General features: G+C 37.5%; 1 protein-coding gene across 6 annotated transcripts in view; it reads left to right on the plus strand.

Moving 5' to 3' along the window:
• The window catches only part of LOC104141932 (cyclin-dependent kinase 11B), a 26,378-nt gene extending 7,866 nt beyond the window's left edge, over window positions 1-18,512 (plus strand). For 4 of the 6 annotated variants that reach the window (XM_068916022.1, XM_068916021.1, XM_068916023.1 and 1 more), the window contains 19 exons: window positions 314-442; window positions 1,169-1,284; window positions 1,818-1,945; window positions 2,516-2,654; window positions 3,237-3,367; window positions 4,673-4,795; window positions 5,982-6,077; window positions 6,184-6,312; window positions 7,165-7,230; window positions 7,842-8,017; window positions 8,763-8,853; window positions 11,316-11,437; window positions 11,778-11,883; window positions 12,466-12,587; window positions 13,573-13,680; window positions 14,625-14,741; window positions 15,010-15,158; window positions 16,762-16,951; window positions 18,079-18,512. In XM_068916022.1, coding sequence (XP_068772123.1) covers window positions 332-442; window positions 1,169-1,284; window positions 1,818-1,945; window positions 2,516-2,654; window positions 3,237-3,367; window positions 4,673-4,795; window positions 5,982-6,077; window positions 6,184-6,312; window positions 7,165-7,230; window positions 7,842-8,017; window positions 8,763-8,853; window positions 11,316-11,437; window positions 11,778-11,883; window positions 12,466-12,587; window positions 13,573-13,680; window positions 14,625-14,741; window positions 15,010-15,158; window positions 16,762-16,951; window positions 18,079-18,171 — 2,313 coding nt within the window. In that variant the 5' untranslated portion in view covers window positions 314-331 and the 3' untranslated portion in view covers window positions 18,172-18,512. The remainder of the gene's footprint in view (window positions 1-313; window positions 443-1,168; window positions 1,285-1,817; window positions 1,946-2,515; window positions 2,655-3,236; window positions 3,368-4,672; window positions 4,796-5,981; window positions 6,078-6,183; window positions 6,313-7,164; window positions 7,231-7,841; window positions 8,018-8,762; window positions 8,854-11,315; window positions 11,438-11,777; window positions 11,884-12,465; window positions 12,588-13,572; window positions 13,681-14,624; window positions 14,742-15,009; window positions 15,159-16,761; window positions 16,952-18,078) is intronic. The other 2 variants (XM_068916025.1, XM_068916026.1) reach the window with 1 other exon arrangement.
• Window positions 18,513-18,748: the final 236 nt, after the last annotated feature.

Raw genomic sequence — 18,748 nt, forward strand, 5'->3', positions numbered from 1 at the left:
GCAGAGTTGTACTTGATAGGCTGGTGCTTACAACCACCTCTGCATCCTCCTAAGTGGCAAAGAGCGAGATCTTGTTTATAGATGTTGTCTTCGTTTTGCTCTAATGGGTCCTTAACTTTATGGAAAAGCCTATGCTTGTTCTAGATTTAAGTAAGACTCTCTCTGTTCAGTGTAAGTCAATTACAACTTGACTCTCCTTGGAGCTGTTACAATAAGTTTATCTGTATATGAAAAATTAATGTGAAATTAATGCAGCTATGTTTGGTGACTGTGTAGTTTGCGTAGGTTTCGTTAACATCATGTTCTTTTTCAGAGCTTTTTTTGAACTCAAATGGGTGATGAAAAGGATTCTTGGAAAGTGAAAACTTTAGATGAAATTCTTCAGGAAAAAAAACGAAGGAAGGAGCAAGAAGAGAAGGCAGAGATAAAACGCATGAAAAATGTAAGCCACCCTTTGATTTTAAAAAGTGTTTCTAATGAGGAGTGAAGAGCTTCAGTGCCTGTCCCCTCATTTTCTGATCAGAACAGTGCTGCTTCTAGCCCTGTCAGTGCTCTGTTCTCTGTGTTCTTGTATGTTTCACGAGTGATCTCTTAATGTTCTGCCTTAAAGTTTAACAAAATGCTATACTTTGCCAAAATCGAATTGGTCCTACATTGTATGCTTAGTTTCATAGATGCTGAAAGGATTAAGCAATTGATATAATTAACTGTAAGTTGCACTTCAGATAGATTACCTTATAAAGTTATAAAACTTTATAGGGCTTCTGTCTTCAAACTGAATGACTTAAATTCACTTAAATAACTGTTACTTATGGTAACAAAGTCTTTTACACATAAAATAATTGTCTTCTAGAAAAAGACAATAGTTATTGGGATCCTGTTTGATAGCTGTGGGTTAATTTTGTCAAAAATAGATTGAATTTACAGAATTTCAGCTATAACTGCACTCTAACTGTATTTGGCTACTTTTAACTTAAGCTGGAAATCTGTGCTTCATAAATGAGCGTATTTTGCTGGTGTGATCAGTCAAGGCTGGCTTCTGAGTTAGAAATGGAATTGTTGCTAACTATTTTCTTCTCTTTCTTCTTGCAACATACACATTAACCGTGTTTTGTTTTTGTTCTTTAACCGTGTTTTGTTTTTGCCCTTTCTTGTGTTCCTATTACAGTCGGATGATCGGGATTCAAAGCGGGATTCCCTTGAAGAGGGGGAGCTGAGAGATCACCGCATGGAAATAACAATCAGAAATTCACCTTACAGAAGGGAAGACTCTATGGAAGACAGGTCAGAATATGAGAATAATGTTTGTTGCCTTAGAAAGAGTTGGTGAAATGAAACTTTAGAAGAGCTGAGAAGATTGTTTAAAAATTTCTGAAGGGGAAGAGTTAACTCCTGTAGTATGCTGATGTTCCATCTTGTGTTCTGTGTGCAGAACATGCCAAGATATCTTTCTGAAGTACTGATTGTGGTTTAACAATGTGGTCAAGTTTTGGCCTCTACCTAGAAATATAATACTTCCCTCAAGGTGCAGTTAAAGCAGCCCTGCTGAGTTCTCTTTGATACCTAATTACCCTTAGTTTGCTTGTATATTATAAGCGTGTATATAATAATAGCATAACTACTCACCTGTCTGACTTTCTGTAACATACTCTTAATGCCTTGGCTCAAGCATTAAGTTAAAGAAATGAACGTTCATGTAAATTAATGAAATAGAAAAAATGCATTCTTTTCAAAATGGAGAAAAGAGAAAATAACGTACGCTTTGTTAGACAGTATGTGTAAGCTCCCTGAGTGTATTAATTTATGTTGTATTTTAGAGGAGAAGAAGATGATTCCTTGGCTATAAAACCACCACAGCAAATGTCACGGAAAGAAAAAACTCATCATAGAAAAGATGAGAAGAGGAAAGAGAAGCGTAGACATCGTAGTCATTCAGCAGAAGGCGGTATTATCACAGTTCTTTAATACTTATAGTAGCTTCCCAAGGTCAAGCTGAACAGGCACTGTATAGAGGATAGATAACAGTAACTGTGAAGTAGAGAAAATGGGACAGGTGGATAAGACAAGAGGAGTTAAACTTGTGTTATTTCTTCGATTATGTTGAATGCCCTTATAAGAAGGATGTGTATGAGTCTGAGATGACAGAAACCACTTTGGGACAGGGCCAAAGGGTCCAGTTTTACTCTTTGAAGGCTGTTTAACTTCTTCCTGGCTTCACTGAGTGATCTTTGCACCTGGCTGTAAAAGAATAAATATCCTTTCAATGTAAAACGGTACAGAAAAGTCCTGTTACTAACAAACTTCCTCTGTCTTCAACATGAGTATTCATGCAAGATTTTATAAACTTTTAATCTTGTAACACCCCTCTGGATCAAGATTTTTCCATTAAGAAAAGGCCAGAGAACATAGAAATAGCTTGTCATAAGTTTCATCTTTTCTAGTTTTGCTTTCTGGAAATAGGAGCGCTGAATATCTTGAACAGTAACACTCCAAAACTCACTTTTGTCTTGGTTAGGGAAACATGCCAGAGTGAAAGAGAAAGAACGGGAACATGAGCGTAGGAAGAGACATAGAGAAGAGCAGGATAAAGCCCGACGTGAATGGGAAAGACAGAAACGGAGAGAAATGGCAAGGGAGCATTCCAGGAGGGAGAGGTACTTTACGTCCCCCTACACTGCCCCCCCCACCCCTCCCCCCCAACCCCACTGCAAAAACCAACAGAGAGAGGAACCCCTTCCTTCTCTAAGTGCCTCCGTAACTCTTCGTTGTTCTGCATTGATACAAAAGTTCAGAGCAAAAGCTGGTAAGGTCCAGTGCCAGTAGCATGTTCCTGTGAATGTGTTGTCCAACAGAATGGGTTCTTGACTTTTAACTAGCTTTGTGAGTGACTTCCATTAGTACAAATATTTCCAAGTGAAGTCGTTGCCAGTGTTTTGCTGTAGAGAAAAATGGGCAAATCGATTTTGTATAGTATGATGGGATCTATTAACTGGACTTGCTTTGTATCTTTTTAAACGCTAATAAGGGTGCAGAAGCTTATGTGTTTCTTAGCTCATGATCTTTGTCTCTGAAGTACTGTTTTTAAAGGATCAGTTGAAAAGCTGCCTATGTTTTTGGCAGGCATGCACTTAGTGGTGCTGTTGTTAGTGAAATTGAGTAGTCTTGCAGTTTGTTACAGAAAACAGAAGCTGAATTTGTAGTGAACTGTAATGTAACAAAAAATAATTCTTTTCTAGAGATCGTCTGGAACAACTTGAGCGAGAACGAGAGAGAAAAATCAGAGAGCAGCAAAAAGAACAAAGGGAGCAAAAAGAACGAGAAAGACGAGCTGAAGAAAGGCGTAAGGAAAGGGAAGCCAGAAGAGAAGGTAGCTATTTCAGTATAGATGTTTGGGCTTACTATTTGATGACACAATGCTGGAATGGAGGTATAGAAAGCAAGAAAGCGTATTTTACGTAGGTCAGTAGCAGAATTAATAAAAACATGTTTCTATGCAGAAAAAAGAATCTGTGAAATCCTGCATGGAGGAGTAGAATGTCAAGCTTTTTAGCTGTATCATCTTTTAAATATCATGGCATACGGAGCTTTAAGTGCCGTTAGTAAATTTTCAGAAAGTCTCTCTTTTCCTCTTTTCATTAGTCTGGTTTCCTACAGAAGCAAGATTTACGTAATTCAGGTTGTATTGATCACAATCCCTTCGGAAGTCTAGCTGAGTCCAGCCCCATTTGATAGAGGCTAAAGCCTCAAAATTAGACATTTCAAGGGTTGGGGGAAACGCATGGTCTCTCTCCCTCCCCTTGCCTTTATGTGCTCCCAGCTATGTAAAAGGCCATAGTAGGAATTAAGTTAAGGGGGGATCTGATAACCCGGCAGCAGAAAAAGCTTTGGCTGGAACTAATGTCATAGGCACCAAAGTCAATCAACTGCAAGACACCAATATAGAAACCCAGGAGCCATTAGTTCTTGTGTTCATAGAACTACTTGTTCAGCACAGTATAAATTAATTTAAATTAACTTTTACACCTGAATCCTCACTTCACATGTTTCAGATCACTTGCAGTCTAAGTTCAGATCCTTTTTAGTTAAAGGATCTCTGTTTATCCTAGCTTTCAGAGCTAAAAATTGCCCATCTCTGTGATCAGGTGACAAAGAGTGCTTAAGAGTAGCAGAATAAGCCATGTTTATTGCTCTTCTTCCTAGTTCTAGTCATGCCGGACAGCTCCTTTTTATGCCTGGTGTTTATACTGGTATTGCTCAATATACCTAGCCTTTGATTTTAGTTATTTTTATTGCTCTTTACATTTCTGTCAGCTCCTTCTAACCCTGAGCTGTTTTTATGCATCTCCTTTGGTCTGTCCACTTTTCTCCATTTTACTAATGCCTTAGGTTCAGGGTATTCACTCTATATTATAGAGGGCATCTTGCGCCTGTTTGTTAAGTACGACAGCACCTTTCTGTAAGCAGTTTCTGCTGACTGCAATGCACAAAAGCTATGCAGTAACTTGCAGAGTCCTTTGTTCTCTGATGTAGTTAGGTTCCAACCCCACCCCTACCCCATCTCTCTGTCTTTTCTGAGGAAAAAGGAATAATACACAAAGCAGGTGATTGTGGCAGACAAAAGAATTGCATTTAGCAGAGCTGTAAGGATTTCTTTTGGTTTTGTTTTCACTAGTTTCTGCACATCATAGAACAGTGAGGGAAGAATATGGCGACAAAGTAAAAATGAGACCCTGGAGTCGCAGCCCATTACGACAACAAAGAGACAAGCTTGAGCAAGGAGATGGCAGGAAACCAGGTAGTATTTGCACTTGATAATACCTTTGCCTGGAGGCCGTGAGGAGCTGTTTTGGGGAAAAGTAGAGTGTTTAGTTGTAAACCTATCTCTTTTTGCAATATTGAAAATATTGGTCACTTTAGTCATGGTGGCATAACTCTGGAAAATTTCTGAGGGATGACATATATACTCTTTTCCAAAGCAATACTGCTTTCATAGGTAATTGTGTGAGGAGCAAATTGAAAGAATCTTTCCTTTTTGGTAGTAAGAGCAGTAAATAAAAAAAAAAAATTTTTTTTTGAGCATTACTTGATCAAAGAGGCAGCTGATTTCTTCCTTCTTCTGTAACTTAATTTCCTTGCAGCTTAAAAAGGGATTGTTTATACTAGATCTAGTTGGGTTTGTTGATGAGAAGGAACTGTTCCAGGAACTAGTGTACTTTAAACAACGTTAATACTGTCTTTGTGTATAAGAAAATGAATGCTTCAGGCAGTATTCTGGTTAGATGGTGAATTTTGTTTTTTTTTTTTTTAAGCCAGCAAACGACCCAACGACCCTTCTCATGCATGGAAGGTCCTAGCTGTGAGCAGAGAACTTGCACAATTGACATAAAAATGTCTTTAGTTAAAGCAGACAAGCTACGTGTGTGTGTTGTTAATGTGTATAATGATTGAAGTTGCTGTAAAAGTCAGTGAAACTATTTTCAGTGAGCCTGTTCCTGTACAAAGAAGGTGATTGCGCAATGTAGCCAGCTGAAATTCCAGGGTGAGACAGCCAATGAGTCCTTTGAATGTAATATCTAATCAATCAATAGTTATTTGTACATGCTGTTCCATGGTGGTCTAAAGGGACTGCAGTAGAATTACTCCTGATAACAAGCACTATATGTAGGTATTCATATTGCTGAGACTGTGCTGTAATGATGTTTGTTATCGTGTTATGCATTTTTTTATATTTCACTCTGAGGGGCTTAAGGAAAAAAAAAAAAAGTCAGTATTCCACATTTTTGCCAGTTAATCTTGCACCACTGCAATTCAGAAAGCTGTTTGTCTCTTGAAGAGAATGTGAAATCCTTTGAGCGGTCTGTATTGGATGAATGTTCAGTATCAGCTGAATGGTTAGAGAAAGGAAAGGCTCTGAGTATTCAGAGATTACAGTAGAGGTGATATTCCGTCACCACTCTATTTTTGATTTTATGGTCTAACAGTAAAAGAAGAGAAACCAGAAGAGAGAGATCCCCTTTCAGACTTGCAAGACATCAGTGACAGCGAGAGGAAAACCAGCTCGGCAGAGTCATCATCAGGTAAATGCAATCTAGCAGATGTAATTCATTGTACAGTCATCTTTTGAGGAAACATCAATGTATAGAATGTATCTACTTAGTTACATGTTTGCTCATTGCTCGACAGAATCTGGATCAGGCTCGGAAGAAGAGGAAGAAGAGTCTAGCAGTGAAGGATCTGAGGAAGAGGGAGAGGAAGAGGAGGAGGAAGAGGAGACGGGAAGCAATTCTGAGGAAGTGTCTGAGCAGTCAGCTGGTGAGTAACATAAAGGTCCTAAAATAATGCATTATGGCATATCTTAGTTTCCTACAATATCTTGTATTGTTTTACTTCAACATTTTCCTTTTCTCTTAGTCTAGGATAGGCTGAGACCTCACAGGTCAAGATAACTAAAAAGGAAAAAAAAAAAACAAGTACAAGTCATATTCTGTCCTTTTACATAGAGGTAATACAAATTATTCATCTAAGAAGCAAGATTAGAAACCTTGAAAGCTGTTTTTGTCTTCCTAAATGGTGTAAGACCAATAGTTTAAATAATTTTATGTTGGACAGTAAGAAATATTTTGTAGAGAACAATTCCACAATTGTCTGGGGTGGGGGGAGGTGTGAAATAAAAATGTGTCTGTCATTTTGAATGCAAATATCAGATTTTTTTTTTAAAGTCACTGCAAATATTTGAACATAATAAAGAAGGATTAGTAAACAAATCTACTTTAGCTGTTTTAATCATTAATTAGTAAAGAAAAGAAAAGGCGCAACAGCCTGGTCTGAGGGCAGGATATTTTTCTTTAAAAATCAATTAAAGGTAATAAGCTAATACGCGTAAGTTTCTTGACCCAATTAATTTATTTCTCCCACCCTAAATTCCCAGGCACTGATAAGAATTGTATTCCCTGCTGGAAGCTGAATGATGCAGTTCTGTTGCGTTAGAAAGGAAGCATTTGTTTTCCAAGTGAAACAGAAGTAAGGGTTCGCTAACTAGACAGTGCTGAACAAGGCTTGGCAAATTCATCCCCCGAATGAGAAAAGCACTTTAGCAATGATCTGTGTGGCAAGGAACTAGAGAAGTGTTGAATTTTTTCAGTTGTACTTGACTCTCTTTTGCAGAAGAGGTGAGCGAAGAAGAAATGAGTGAAGAGGAAGAACAGGAGAATGGAAACCACATCCCAGTTGGTACAATGCAAATATTGAATTTTTGAAGTGTTGCTTTAGCTTTTTAAATCTATCTAGTGCTTGCAGTTTTGCTGTCATTCTAAAGCTTTGAGTATTTGGCACTTTCTGGCCATTCTCAGTTGAGAAGCAGAGAGAAGAGGAAGCCCCAGTTTCAAGTCAGAGTGAGAAATTCCCCACAATCTTTTCCAAGGCCCATGTTTACCTCATGAGACTAGGAGCTGATTTCTCTAATGTTTCCTTCTTTTTCATACTGGATCTCTTATCCTGTCCTCTCATCAAACAGTTTTACAGTCAGAATGAGATACTGGGTCAGTTTTCTCTTGCATTCTCTGTAAAGATTTTTTTTTTTCCAACATGCAGTGTTTAGCTCTGGAAATGACTGAATAACTGTAAACTGGAGTTCTTGAAAGCCTCATCTCTGCAAAGAGGAGAAATTAGGCTTCTTAAGTTTTCAATGATATTTAGTGTTACAGTAACTTAACTTGCATAATTTATGCACCTTGCTACTATCCCATTTATATGGATCAAAGTTTCACCTGTTATTTGTCTAAAGCTGAATTTAAATACTAGAAATGGCTCCCTCTTTCCATGACTGATTCTGACTTTTAAAGTTACAGAGTCAAGGTTTGACCGAGATTCAGCAGGAAGTGAAGGAGAAGAGGAGGAAGTTGGGGAGGGTACCCCTCATTCCAATGCAATGACAGAAGGAGACTATATTCCTGACTCACCAGCTTCCTCCCCCATTGAATTGAAACAAGAGCTTCCTAAGTATCTTCCTGCGCTTCAGGTAGAGGATCGCTTAGAGGATGCTTCAGAAGGCAGATGGATTTTTCCCTAGCGGCTTTGTTAACGTGATAAACATGTATTTGCGGTAGCACTTAGGCATAAGAGAGTTTGTGGGTAGAATATCCCTCACTGACTCCACATCACAACATATACATTTGTATTTGAAATAATGCTAATTTTTCACAAGTAGAAAAATGAACAAAAATGAGATGATTCTTTTAGATGTAGATAAGAATGTAATACATTTGATACTGTGCTATTTTGGTATTTGTTATCTAAAAATAGATACTGATGAAAGAAGGATTTAGTTAATAAGAATAGAAATTAGGAGGTGATTATTCTTTCTGCAGCTAGTAGCAAAGTTTAGAAAATACAAAAAGTATTTTTGTATTAATTGAACTATATACAAGGCATCAATCTTAAGCTGCTGAGTTGACTTTGCCACTGAGACCAAAATTTCACTTTATTCTCTGCAGAAGGAAATGAGTGAGGAATTAATGAAGTAATTTAGTTATACTGAGACACAGACTCTGTCCAGGAATTCTTTAGACATCCAAGTAAAAATAATCCCCTGAGATGCCTTTTTCATTTGGCATAGCTGTATTTAGAATTTTCTTGGTAAATTCTAACTGTTCCTAGGAAGTTGCTGAAGTCCGTGTTTCGTCCTCTTAAAACAAATAAGCAAAACCCTTCCACAGACATTTGAAGAGTAAATGTTGTCAATCTGTGTGTTTTTTTTCCCTCAGGGGTGTCGTAGTGTGGAGGAATTTCAGTGTTTGAACAGGATTGAAGAGGGAACGTATGGTGTGGTCTACAGAGCAAAAGACAAAAAGACTGGTTAGTATAAGTGGTCTCCAGTCAGTATTTTGTGGTATAAACTAAGCATTATGACTTAAATGTCATCTAATGTAAGAAACATTTCAGTCAAGACCCATGTTAGCATGAATGCTGTTGTCATTTATGAGAATCAGTATGAATTTTGGGACCTGCAGTTTGGAGAATGCACTTATTTGCCTGTACTCTAAACTGTGGAATCAGCCTTCTGCGGTACTCACCTGGTGAGTGCTTTATGAATGTGAAAACAAGTGTACTTGTTTTGTACTACTTTGTATTACAGTGTACATACGGTAGACAATTTAAGTTTTTATAGGAAGGGAGCAAGATGAGGAAAAGGTTTAAAAAAAAAAAAAAAAGTGGTGGTACAGTAGGGGATATGGTACATTGTATTTGTTGCTGTAAAAAAATTTGGAGCCACAGGGAGTCCAAAGCTAGATATCATGTCCAAGGTGTAAAGTTTTCACTGAAGATGAAACTTCAGTGAAACTATGAGGTGGATTTAGAATCATGATGAAGTTCTGAACTCTGCAGAGGGAACTGGTAATTATTTTGCTATATTGAATGAGTGTATACAGCAGTTATGTTGAGGGGTAAGCATAAGCACTGTATGCAAGTTGAATCTAGTGTGTTTTGCATTTTGGAGACTATTCTGTTCCAGGACCACCAGTTGAGCTCTGTGAATTCAAATAAATTAAACTTCATGGTAGCTATACAAGGAGTACAACAGGAAGTCTGGGGTAGAGTGATAAACATAGCTTGTGTTTCTTGGCTCTCAGATTGCATTTTAAGCACAAAACTGATACTCTGTCTTTTATCAATCTTCTGCCTTGATTTTTCATATGGCTAATTTCTGCTCCTGTCTTATATATAAATTTAGAGTTGCAGTTGTAAGCAGATTATGGTTCTGTATCTTGCACTGGTAAGGAAAATCTGTCTGAAATACCTTCTTTTTTTCCATGAGTAAGCTATCCCTTTTAATGGATGTGGATTTTGACATAAGGGTTTCCCTTGCAGCTAGTTAAGGTCAGAAGTAATTTCTGTATTGGCCATAATTGTGTAGAACTATCAACGTGATAGTTGATATAAAGCAACTGTTTATTGCTTGTCATTTGCTAGATAGTTAACAGGTTGATTGGTCAGTTGATTTGATGTAAGCAGGCCACTAGGTGTTACTGTAAGTACAGCTATTGATTAGAGAATTCATAAAAGCAGTGGTATGTGTGCTGTGAGTGTATGACACAGCATTTTGTTGTATGGAGAAATTTCACTTTTTCGAAAGCTACCTCTTCAAAAACACTTCTTGTGGATACAGGTGGATCTATATTTTAAAAACACATAAAACCTGTTTGCTTGTTTATCTGACTTTTAATAGCAGGTGTTGCTGAAATTATTGCATTTATTGCAAGAGCCAAACATGAAGTCGCTTGTGTATTCCTCTTCCGAGGTGATTTCTCAACTGAAAGAAGTATTTAGTTTGAGATTTTAACAGAAATTGTGACACTAGCGCAGCATTGTTTTTCCCTGGAAAACGATAACGTACAGCAAGGTACTGACTGTTCTTTTGCCGCTGATAATGATTTCCCTGTAGTGTTACAATCATTAGCATTATGTTACTTTCCTGCAAGGTGGTGGTTTTCAGAGGGGAACTGTAGCAGTATAAGTTGTATACGTGCAATTTTAAGGAGTTGACAGAGGGTGAAGAGAGCTTTAGAGAGAAAACATGTTGCAAAGCAGGTCTAGACACAAATTATGGTTATTCTCAGTTTCCTAGTGACGAGCTATGATTTTGATGACAAGTTTAAACTCTGGATGCCTTGGTTTCTCCATTTATTTTAGAAAAGTGCCACCATTTCATCATCTTTGAGGAGTGAAATATACAGCTGACATACCAGTTTCTCTGAGTTCACTCGCTTATTGGGCAGTGACCACAGACGGCTACTTCTTTTCCGTATTTGTCGTGGGGTCTGCTCTGAGAATGGCATACCCATTATTCTCTACAGTATCATACGAAAGCAGTTGTAGTTAAATAATTCATGTTAGTAATATTTTTGAGTAGCACCATGATTTTGAGTCGGGTTTTAGATAGAGGTGAATTGCATTTGAGGCGTTGCTGTCTGACACCTGATCTGCCAAACTATGGTGAGGACTTTGGAGTTGAATACTTTTTTTCTTTAGTCTCTTTCCAGGTGAGTTATCTTAGAATACACTAAAATCCATAATCAGCGTTTTTCCTCTCGGTTCTGGATCTCTATTTTGAATCTTATTCTTTTTCCTTAAACTTGGCAATTATTATTATTTTTTTACGCTGGTAATGTCAGATTAACTCTGTCTCTTAGTTAGATATAATATCTGAGTAATGGCTTCCATTCAAATAAATAGTGACAGAGCACTGGGGAGCCCTCTTCACATGTATTTTATTAGCTATGTGGAGTCAGCAGTTAATAACTCTGTTTTCTCTGCAGATGAAATTGTGGCTCTGAAGCGACTGAAAATGGAAAAGGAAAAGGAAGGTTTTCCCATTACTTCTCTTAGAGAAATAAATACTATTCTGAAAGCACAGCATCCAAATATTGTCACTGTCAGAGTAAGGCCACCAACCCTTTATTTTAAAAGTTTTTTTTTTCTTGAAATGTTGTCTCTTGGCTTCTAAAATACCTTACAAAAATGTTAGCGTTCCTAGCAGAGCTTGTTTCTATAAGCAGTTATATGCTACCTGTAAAACTAAACATATGTCGTTTGTCTCTACAAAATCTGGTCATTTACAAGAATTAACTGTTGTCTTGGGCAGCTAGTCTTAAGTTTTCTGTGAATTTTACCAATGGCAGGTACCATTTATCCTATTTCCTGTACATTTCTAAAATTCATTTTTGTATGCTTTTTAAATAGCATGTGCTTGCTTTGATCATTTGTTTTTTGTGTTTTAGGAAATTGTTGTAGGTAGTAATATGGATAAAATCTATATTGTAATGAACTATGTAGAACATGATCTCAAGAGTCTAATGGAAACAATGAAGCAACCATTTTTACCAGGTACTGTTTGCCACAGTCTCCTGTAATTCCCAAGCTCAAAAACTGACCTGTAAAGACCTCAGCATCTTTGGGCTTTACTGACAATAGAGAACTAGCTTGTATGATGCCTTGGAATTTCCTTTTGAGTGTTCTGTGGAATGAGGTCTCTATTGCTTTTTCTCTGTCCAGTCTGATTCCCCTGATCCAGGTTAAGGTAGGATAGTAGGCTGGCAGTGCTGTTACTCGTAGTAATGTTTGGCTCATGAATCCAGTTCACGTGTTCAGGGTGCAATTGGGCATCAGATGCGAGGAGTTTCCCTTGTGCTAGACTGGAAGAGACCGCTGTGTTCCATTTTTGGCCGCTTCCCATGTTGCTGAGAGGCATTAATTTCCTAGCATTACTTGGCTGTATTCCAGCTATCCAATTTCATGCTGCTCTATTGGCAGCCAGGTGGTTATAACCACTCTTGTCCTGCAACACATTTTTATGGTAGAGTCTATGCTATGCTACTAAATTGATGTCCCTTTCTTTCCGTAAACAAAAAAAAATTAAAGGGAGATTTATTATTTTAAATATATTTTGGCTTATTCTTATCACTTCAGGTGAAGTGAAAACCTTGATGATTCAGTTACTGCGAGGAGTCAAGCATCTTCATGACAACTGGATACTTCACCGAGACTTGAAAACTTCCAACCTGTTGCTTAGTCATTCAGGCATTTTAAAAGTAAGGATTACGTGAAATGTGCCATACTTCTTAAAAAGCTTATATTGCAGTATTACATTGCATTACGGCTATATTAAGAGTTGGGTAGAATGTTTTGCATTAGTCTTTGAGAAGTATGAGGTGTGTCACGTGTATCGCAGTTGCAAATTAGTAAAACTTTACTTTTAGATAAAGAGACTGCCTTGCCACAACTGTAAGATTTATGCTAGGTTGTGACTAATTAATAAGCGTGGTCTAGTGAAGACTGAATTGTTTGTGGCATGAGTACAAGTATTATCAATGTTCTCTTCCTGGTGATGCAGCATACTGAATCTCTGATGGTGACATTTATGTCTTTCTGTCTTGGCCCCTTAATGTTTGAACTAGGGTTGCTCAAGAGATTGTGAGGCTTAATAAATAAATAATATAAATCACTGTAGTAGTGCTGAAGTGTACAGTTATTGGTGGAGCTGGACATTCTCTTTACAAAGAAGGAGTCTTTAAAAAAGTTGCATGTTTAAAATCTAGCCTTTCACTGTCGTCTTATGAAAATCTAGAAGAACAATATGAATAGGATCAGGATATAACATTTCAGTTCTTCAGTTCTGAATTTTAGACACCAACTGTATATTGTCATTATTACAGCTCTCAAGTGTTGTTAAGTGTTCTTTCAACTTGCAAGGTTGAAGTCAACACCTTATGATGTTGTTCGGTTTTGTTTCTTCCTCCTGCCATATAAGCCTTCTAGTACACAGAGAAAAATCTGTCAAGGTGATCAATAACAAGTACTCTTACTTGGCTTTGGAAGGAAGTGATCTCTCCCCCTTGGGTGGAGAAAAAAAAAAAAAAAAAAAAAAGAAAGGCCCCTAAAAGACCGTGTATTCTCTACAGCTATTTTTGAAGACTGGAGGCCACACAGTAGCCAATATGGCCAATACACATTGGCACTGTTGGAAAATGGTATGGTCAATGTTGGAAATATTGCTGATAACTAATTTTCATTCAGGTTGGGGATTTTGGACTAGCTCGAGAATATGGATCTCCACTGAAGCCTTACACACCTGTAGTTGTGACACTTTGGTACAGGGCTCCAGAGTTGTTGCTTGGTGCGAAGGTATGTTTCTCCTTGCTCCTCTGGGAGCTAGAGTAATGACTTTTCAGACTAGCTTTATTTTATAATTTATGAACAGAGTACAAGTATGATTGACTCTTCATATTAAATTTAGAGATAGAAATCTGTGGAACTTCAATTTTATTACTCCTAATAAAAAAGCTGTAAAGGTTCATGCTTTCAGAGACAGAGGGTAGGTGGGTGATGGATGGAAGTGTTTTCCTTTAGAATGCTGATGTGGTAGAGCTACTTGCCTTCTTGTCATGGATTGCTGGAAACTTTCATTGTCACCTTAGGCAGCTGGATTTTTTTCCACCTTACTCTAAATTTTGTGGTGTCCAAGAGCAGAACAAGATGCTGGAAACATTTTGGTAATGTTCTCTACTGATTACCGGTTTCATAACTGAAATCTGGATGAAATCAGTAGGGTTCTGTGACAAGAACCACACCTGAAGAAAGTACTGCATGATCACAAAAAAAAAAAAAGAGGGCAAAAGTCAAAGAAGCCCTATGCTAAGGGTGATCTTATTTCATTCTTCCTCTTTGACAGAATACTGTGTTCTTACGACAGGTGAAATGACTGTATTTAAGAAAAGAGCTGTACCGTGGAGGGTCAGGTTTTGTGTCCACAGCCTGAGGTGGTTGTGGCAGCAAAATAAGGGCTCAGAGTTTAAGTGCGAAATGCTCGTCGTGACGCTCTGTTCATGGGTGAAGGAGAAAGGCTGCACTGTGTTGTATTTCATGCTTCATCCGGAAGTGTTTGTGTATGTGGTATTACTCATTTTATAAGTTGCAGTAACTTTGACTTTTAAATAAGTACAGTTGGCAGCTGTGCCTTAGGTATTGAAATGACAGTATGTGTTCTGTACAGGGTAGTAGCCTCTTAAAAACTACTCAGTTAAAGCATCTATTAATTTTATAATGTATAACATATTTCCTCTTTTCAGGAATATTCAACGGCAATAGACATGTGGTCAGTAGGGTGTATATTTGGAGAGCTGTTAACTCAGAAACCGCTGTTTCCAGGGAAATCAGAAATTGACCAGATTAACAAAGTTTTTAAGGTAACCCTTTTAACACCTTTGGATTTTAACTGATTATTTTTAGAGGGAGGTGCATGAGGGTAGTAAGAAAACAAAAATGTTTTGCCACTCTTTCAGAGAAAGATTCAGCCTTAATAAACAAGAATCAAAATATTCAGCCCTTTACAGTAGATATAGTGGGATAAGATCATGGATTGTATTTTGTTTGTTTTCTCTGGGTAGTTGTCAATTCCCATAGCTATATAATGAATAAGCAGGAAAGCTGCACTCAAGATATTTTAATTTATAGGACCTGGGTACTCCAAGTGAAAAAATCTGGCCTGGTTACAATGAGCTGCCAGCTGTAAAGAAGATGACATTCACCGAGTATCCCTATAACAATCTACGCAAGAGATTTGGAGCGCTCCTCTCTGATCAGGGGTTTGATCTGATGAACAAGTAAGTGCTATCTTAGTAAGTGCTATCGCGGAAAATGTGTTCACATGCTACGGTAGTTGTGGAGAATGACTGAAGCATGGTATTTCAGCGAATTTAACCTCTTGCCAAAACATGCTTACGCATTTCAGATTTGCCTGTGATATTTTCTTGCAATGCAGCTCGTCATTCTTCCAGCAGCTCTGTTCAGTGTACCACAGTCTTTAACACCTGCTGTTACCTCAGTTCCAGATTATTCTTGCACACTGATATCCTAGAAGAATAGAATACTGCTTCAGTAGTAATTTTAGGTCACTCACGTTTACTTACGTGGTGAGTCAACTATCATGCAGTCTGCTGATGGATCTTGTTAAAACAATGAAATTATGTATGACCGAATTCAAAAAGGAAAAAAAAGCAGCACATTCTGAGATCCTATTACAGAATTAGGAAAATACCAATCTAAATTTTACCTAGGTTTTCAGAGTTCATGAAATCACATCTGATGTTCTGCCAGTCTTTTGTAATTACCTTTGCTGGTGGGCCCCAGTGCCTTTTCATAGTTGTTTCAAAGAGGTCAACAGTAGCTTGAAAGACCTTCTTCCCTTCCTTCCCCTAATATTCCCTTGAAGTTTCATGCCATGAACTAGTGTAAAAGATTGATGCGAGTTCCAAATGCTATTGAGAACATGTCTTTATTCTTAATTACAGATTTTTAAGATGTACCTGTTGACCCATTGAATGTAATTAAAAAACAAAAAAACAAAACCCTGATGCCCTGGTTTTTGAATGAATCATGAATAATGTCTTGAAAGTTAGATAACCTTCCAGAAGGTCAAAACACATCTTGTTTTAATAAAGATGGGTATCAGATAAGGGTCAATCTACTTTTTAATTGCTTTGGCTACAACAGCATTATGTCCTTATTATTTTGGGTAGGAATGATAACACACTGTATGTTTGTGGATCTTGATCTTGCAGAAGAACGTGAGTAAGTGCACTGAAGTCAGTGGAACTAATTACATATACAAATTTTGGTTATAAGTATTTACAAAATCAGGACCATATACTGTTAAGGAGGATGAACAATGTAGTAAAACATGTTTCTGTATTGTGAAAGTTTTAGAATAGACAACCACAAGCTGCATAGTCAAATTACATTATATTACAATATTATATGTGGTGTATCTATACGCTCTCCCCTAAAAAAACCAGCAGCATTGTAAAAGTGTTTAATTGAACCATCTTTGCTCCCCTTCGAGCTATATCTGACTAACCCTAGACTCTGAGTTGCCTAATAATTTAAATCTGAAAGAACAGGTCTCTAAAAGCTATTCATGCTTTTATTAAAAAAAAAAAAAAGTATTCATTTATTTATAAATATTTATATAAAAATATATTCATGCTACACTTCCATTAGTTATAGGTTCATGTAGGAAACATGATTTTAAAATCAGGTAGCTATGTTAGATAGCTTATTTATCACCAATAGCGTTCATTAATAAAATTCTTTATTAAAAAATAAAGCATTTCTGAAGAGTTTATACTTTTGGGCTAAGGTTTATCTTCTTTCTGCCCATGTCTCTCTCTTTTCCCCTACTTCATTGCCTTCCTAAATTCTTCTCAGGTTTTTGACATACTACCCAGCCAGAAGAATCACTGCTGAAGATGGTTTGAAGCATGAGTATTTCCGAGAGACTCCCCTTCCTATTGACCCCTCCATGTTTCCCACGTGGCCAGCAAAAAGTGAACAACAAAGGGTGAAACGTGGCACTAGCCCACGACCGCCTGAAGGAGGCCTTGGATATAGTCAATTGGTAAGTATAGTGACTTGAGAAAGTTGGGCATAAACTTTTCTGCTGTCCTCATCCATATCCACGTTCTGCTTTTGGAAGACTTGACGTAGATTGGATTCTGTTAGTCTTATGGGGCTTGGAATCATTGGACTCACCCCTGCTTGCACAAAAAAAGAACACAGCGAAAGCTAGACTTCTGTAGTGTCTTTCTCAAACGGCTGATCCAACTACTGTTGTATTCATAGAATCATGATTGCAATACATAATCTGAGAAGGGAGTGATACTTTGTCTTAGAGCAATTTTTGTTTTGAAAGTGTATATTGTTTTACACTTCCAGCTAAGCTTTCAAAGCTGCAGGTTCCTTTTTTTTTTTTGTTTTTGGAAAAAAAAAATCCAAAGTCTGGCAAGTTGCATATGCCTTGTGGATGGAAGCTTTTTGCTTTTTCCAGTATTAGAGAAAAAGCTGTAAAAGGCAAGGCTGGTGTTCTTTCCATTTGCATTCCCAGTTTGAAAAAAACCTGGCTGAAAAAGATGCCCTTCTAAGTATAGCATGTTACAATCTCAGGTGCCTTAATTATATCAACGTCTCATTACTGATTCTATGACTCAGCATAGATGAGATAGCACAGTAGTTATTGTGCCCAGCTTACAGATGAAATAGCCTAAAATTTGTATAGCCTTGATTTTTTTGAGGATGTAAAAAATGAAATGGAGGGTATGCAGAGTGTGTTTCCTTAGATGCTGAATGCGTTGGTTTACCCACTGTGTTCACAACCTTTTTTCATCGTTAACGTTCTTGGTCAAAAGTAGGTATACAAACTAGGAACGTATTTTGAGATTCCTTAGAGAAGACAACAAAAAAGCAATATTTAAATAACTTGAATAACACTGCATCACAGTTGGCTATGATGCCACTAAATCAAACACTTGTTTCTCTTCTAAGGATGTGATCCTGGGAAATATGCTCTAGGTGACCCTGCTTGAGCAGGGAGGTTGGACTAGATGATCTCCAGAGGTCCCTTCCAACCTAAACGATTCTGTGATTCTGTGATACTTCAAATTTTTTTGGCTTTACTTTTTGTGTTGGAGAGAGGAATACATGTGCATTGACACTTGCTGATAATTGAATTGTGTTTCGTTTTCACAGGGCGATGATGATCTGAAAGATACAGGTTTTCATCTGACCACCACAAATCAGGGAGCATCTGCTGCAGGACCTGGATTCAGCCTCAAGTTTTAAACTCACCATGAAGAAACAAACAAACAAAAAAACCCCCAAACTGTTCATGTGAGTGGATTTTGAGTGCCCCCAGTTCTGTTCTTCACATCAGGGAGACTAGATGCTTTTCACAGAAAAAAAACAAATGTCATCACAGATTAAAAGGCTCTTGCTGGGTGTGGAGTATAACTGCTGCATTCCATTTAGAGGACTGGAATGAACCTGAAAAGCCAAGGATCATTACAAAATTTGACAAAGGAAAACTTGAAGTACAATCCTGGAACAGTGTTTTTTTTGTGTTGTTTTTAGGGGTATTTTTGCTTGTAAATTTGTAGAATTAAAATACATTTTTAATTGTTTAACAGTGTGAAGGATTTCATTTCTTCACATGCAGAAAACTTGGATGTTGGTGGCATTAAGTCTTCTAGAGTGGAAACCTCTGAGAGATTTATTTTTTTTTTTGTCTGTTTCCCTGTCTGCTGCTTAAACTATTTTAGCATATTGTCAGCCCAGACAAACAACTTCTTTCATAAGTTTTATGTGGCTGAAGGTAGTTGTTTGGGCAAGAAATCATGACGCTGCTGAAGTTTCTCTCCTG

The sequence above is a fragment of the Struthio camelus genome, chromosome 21 (assembly GCF_040807025.1).
Source record: "Struthio camelus isolate bStrCam1 chromosome 21, bStrCam1.hap1, whole genome shotgun sequence".
In the NCBI taxonomy this organism is placed as follows: Eukaryota; Metazoa; Chordata; class Aves; order Struthioniformes; family Struthionidae; genus Struthio; species Struthio camelus.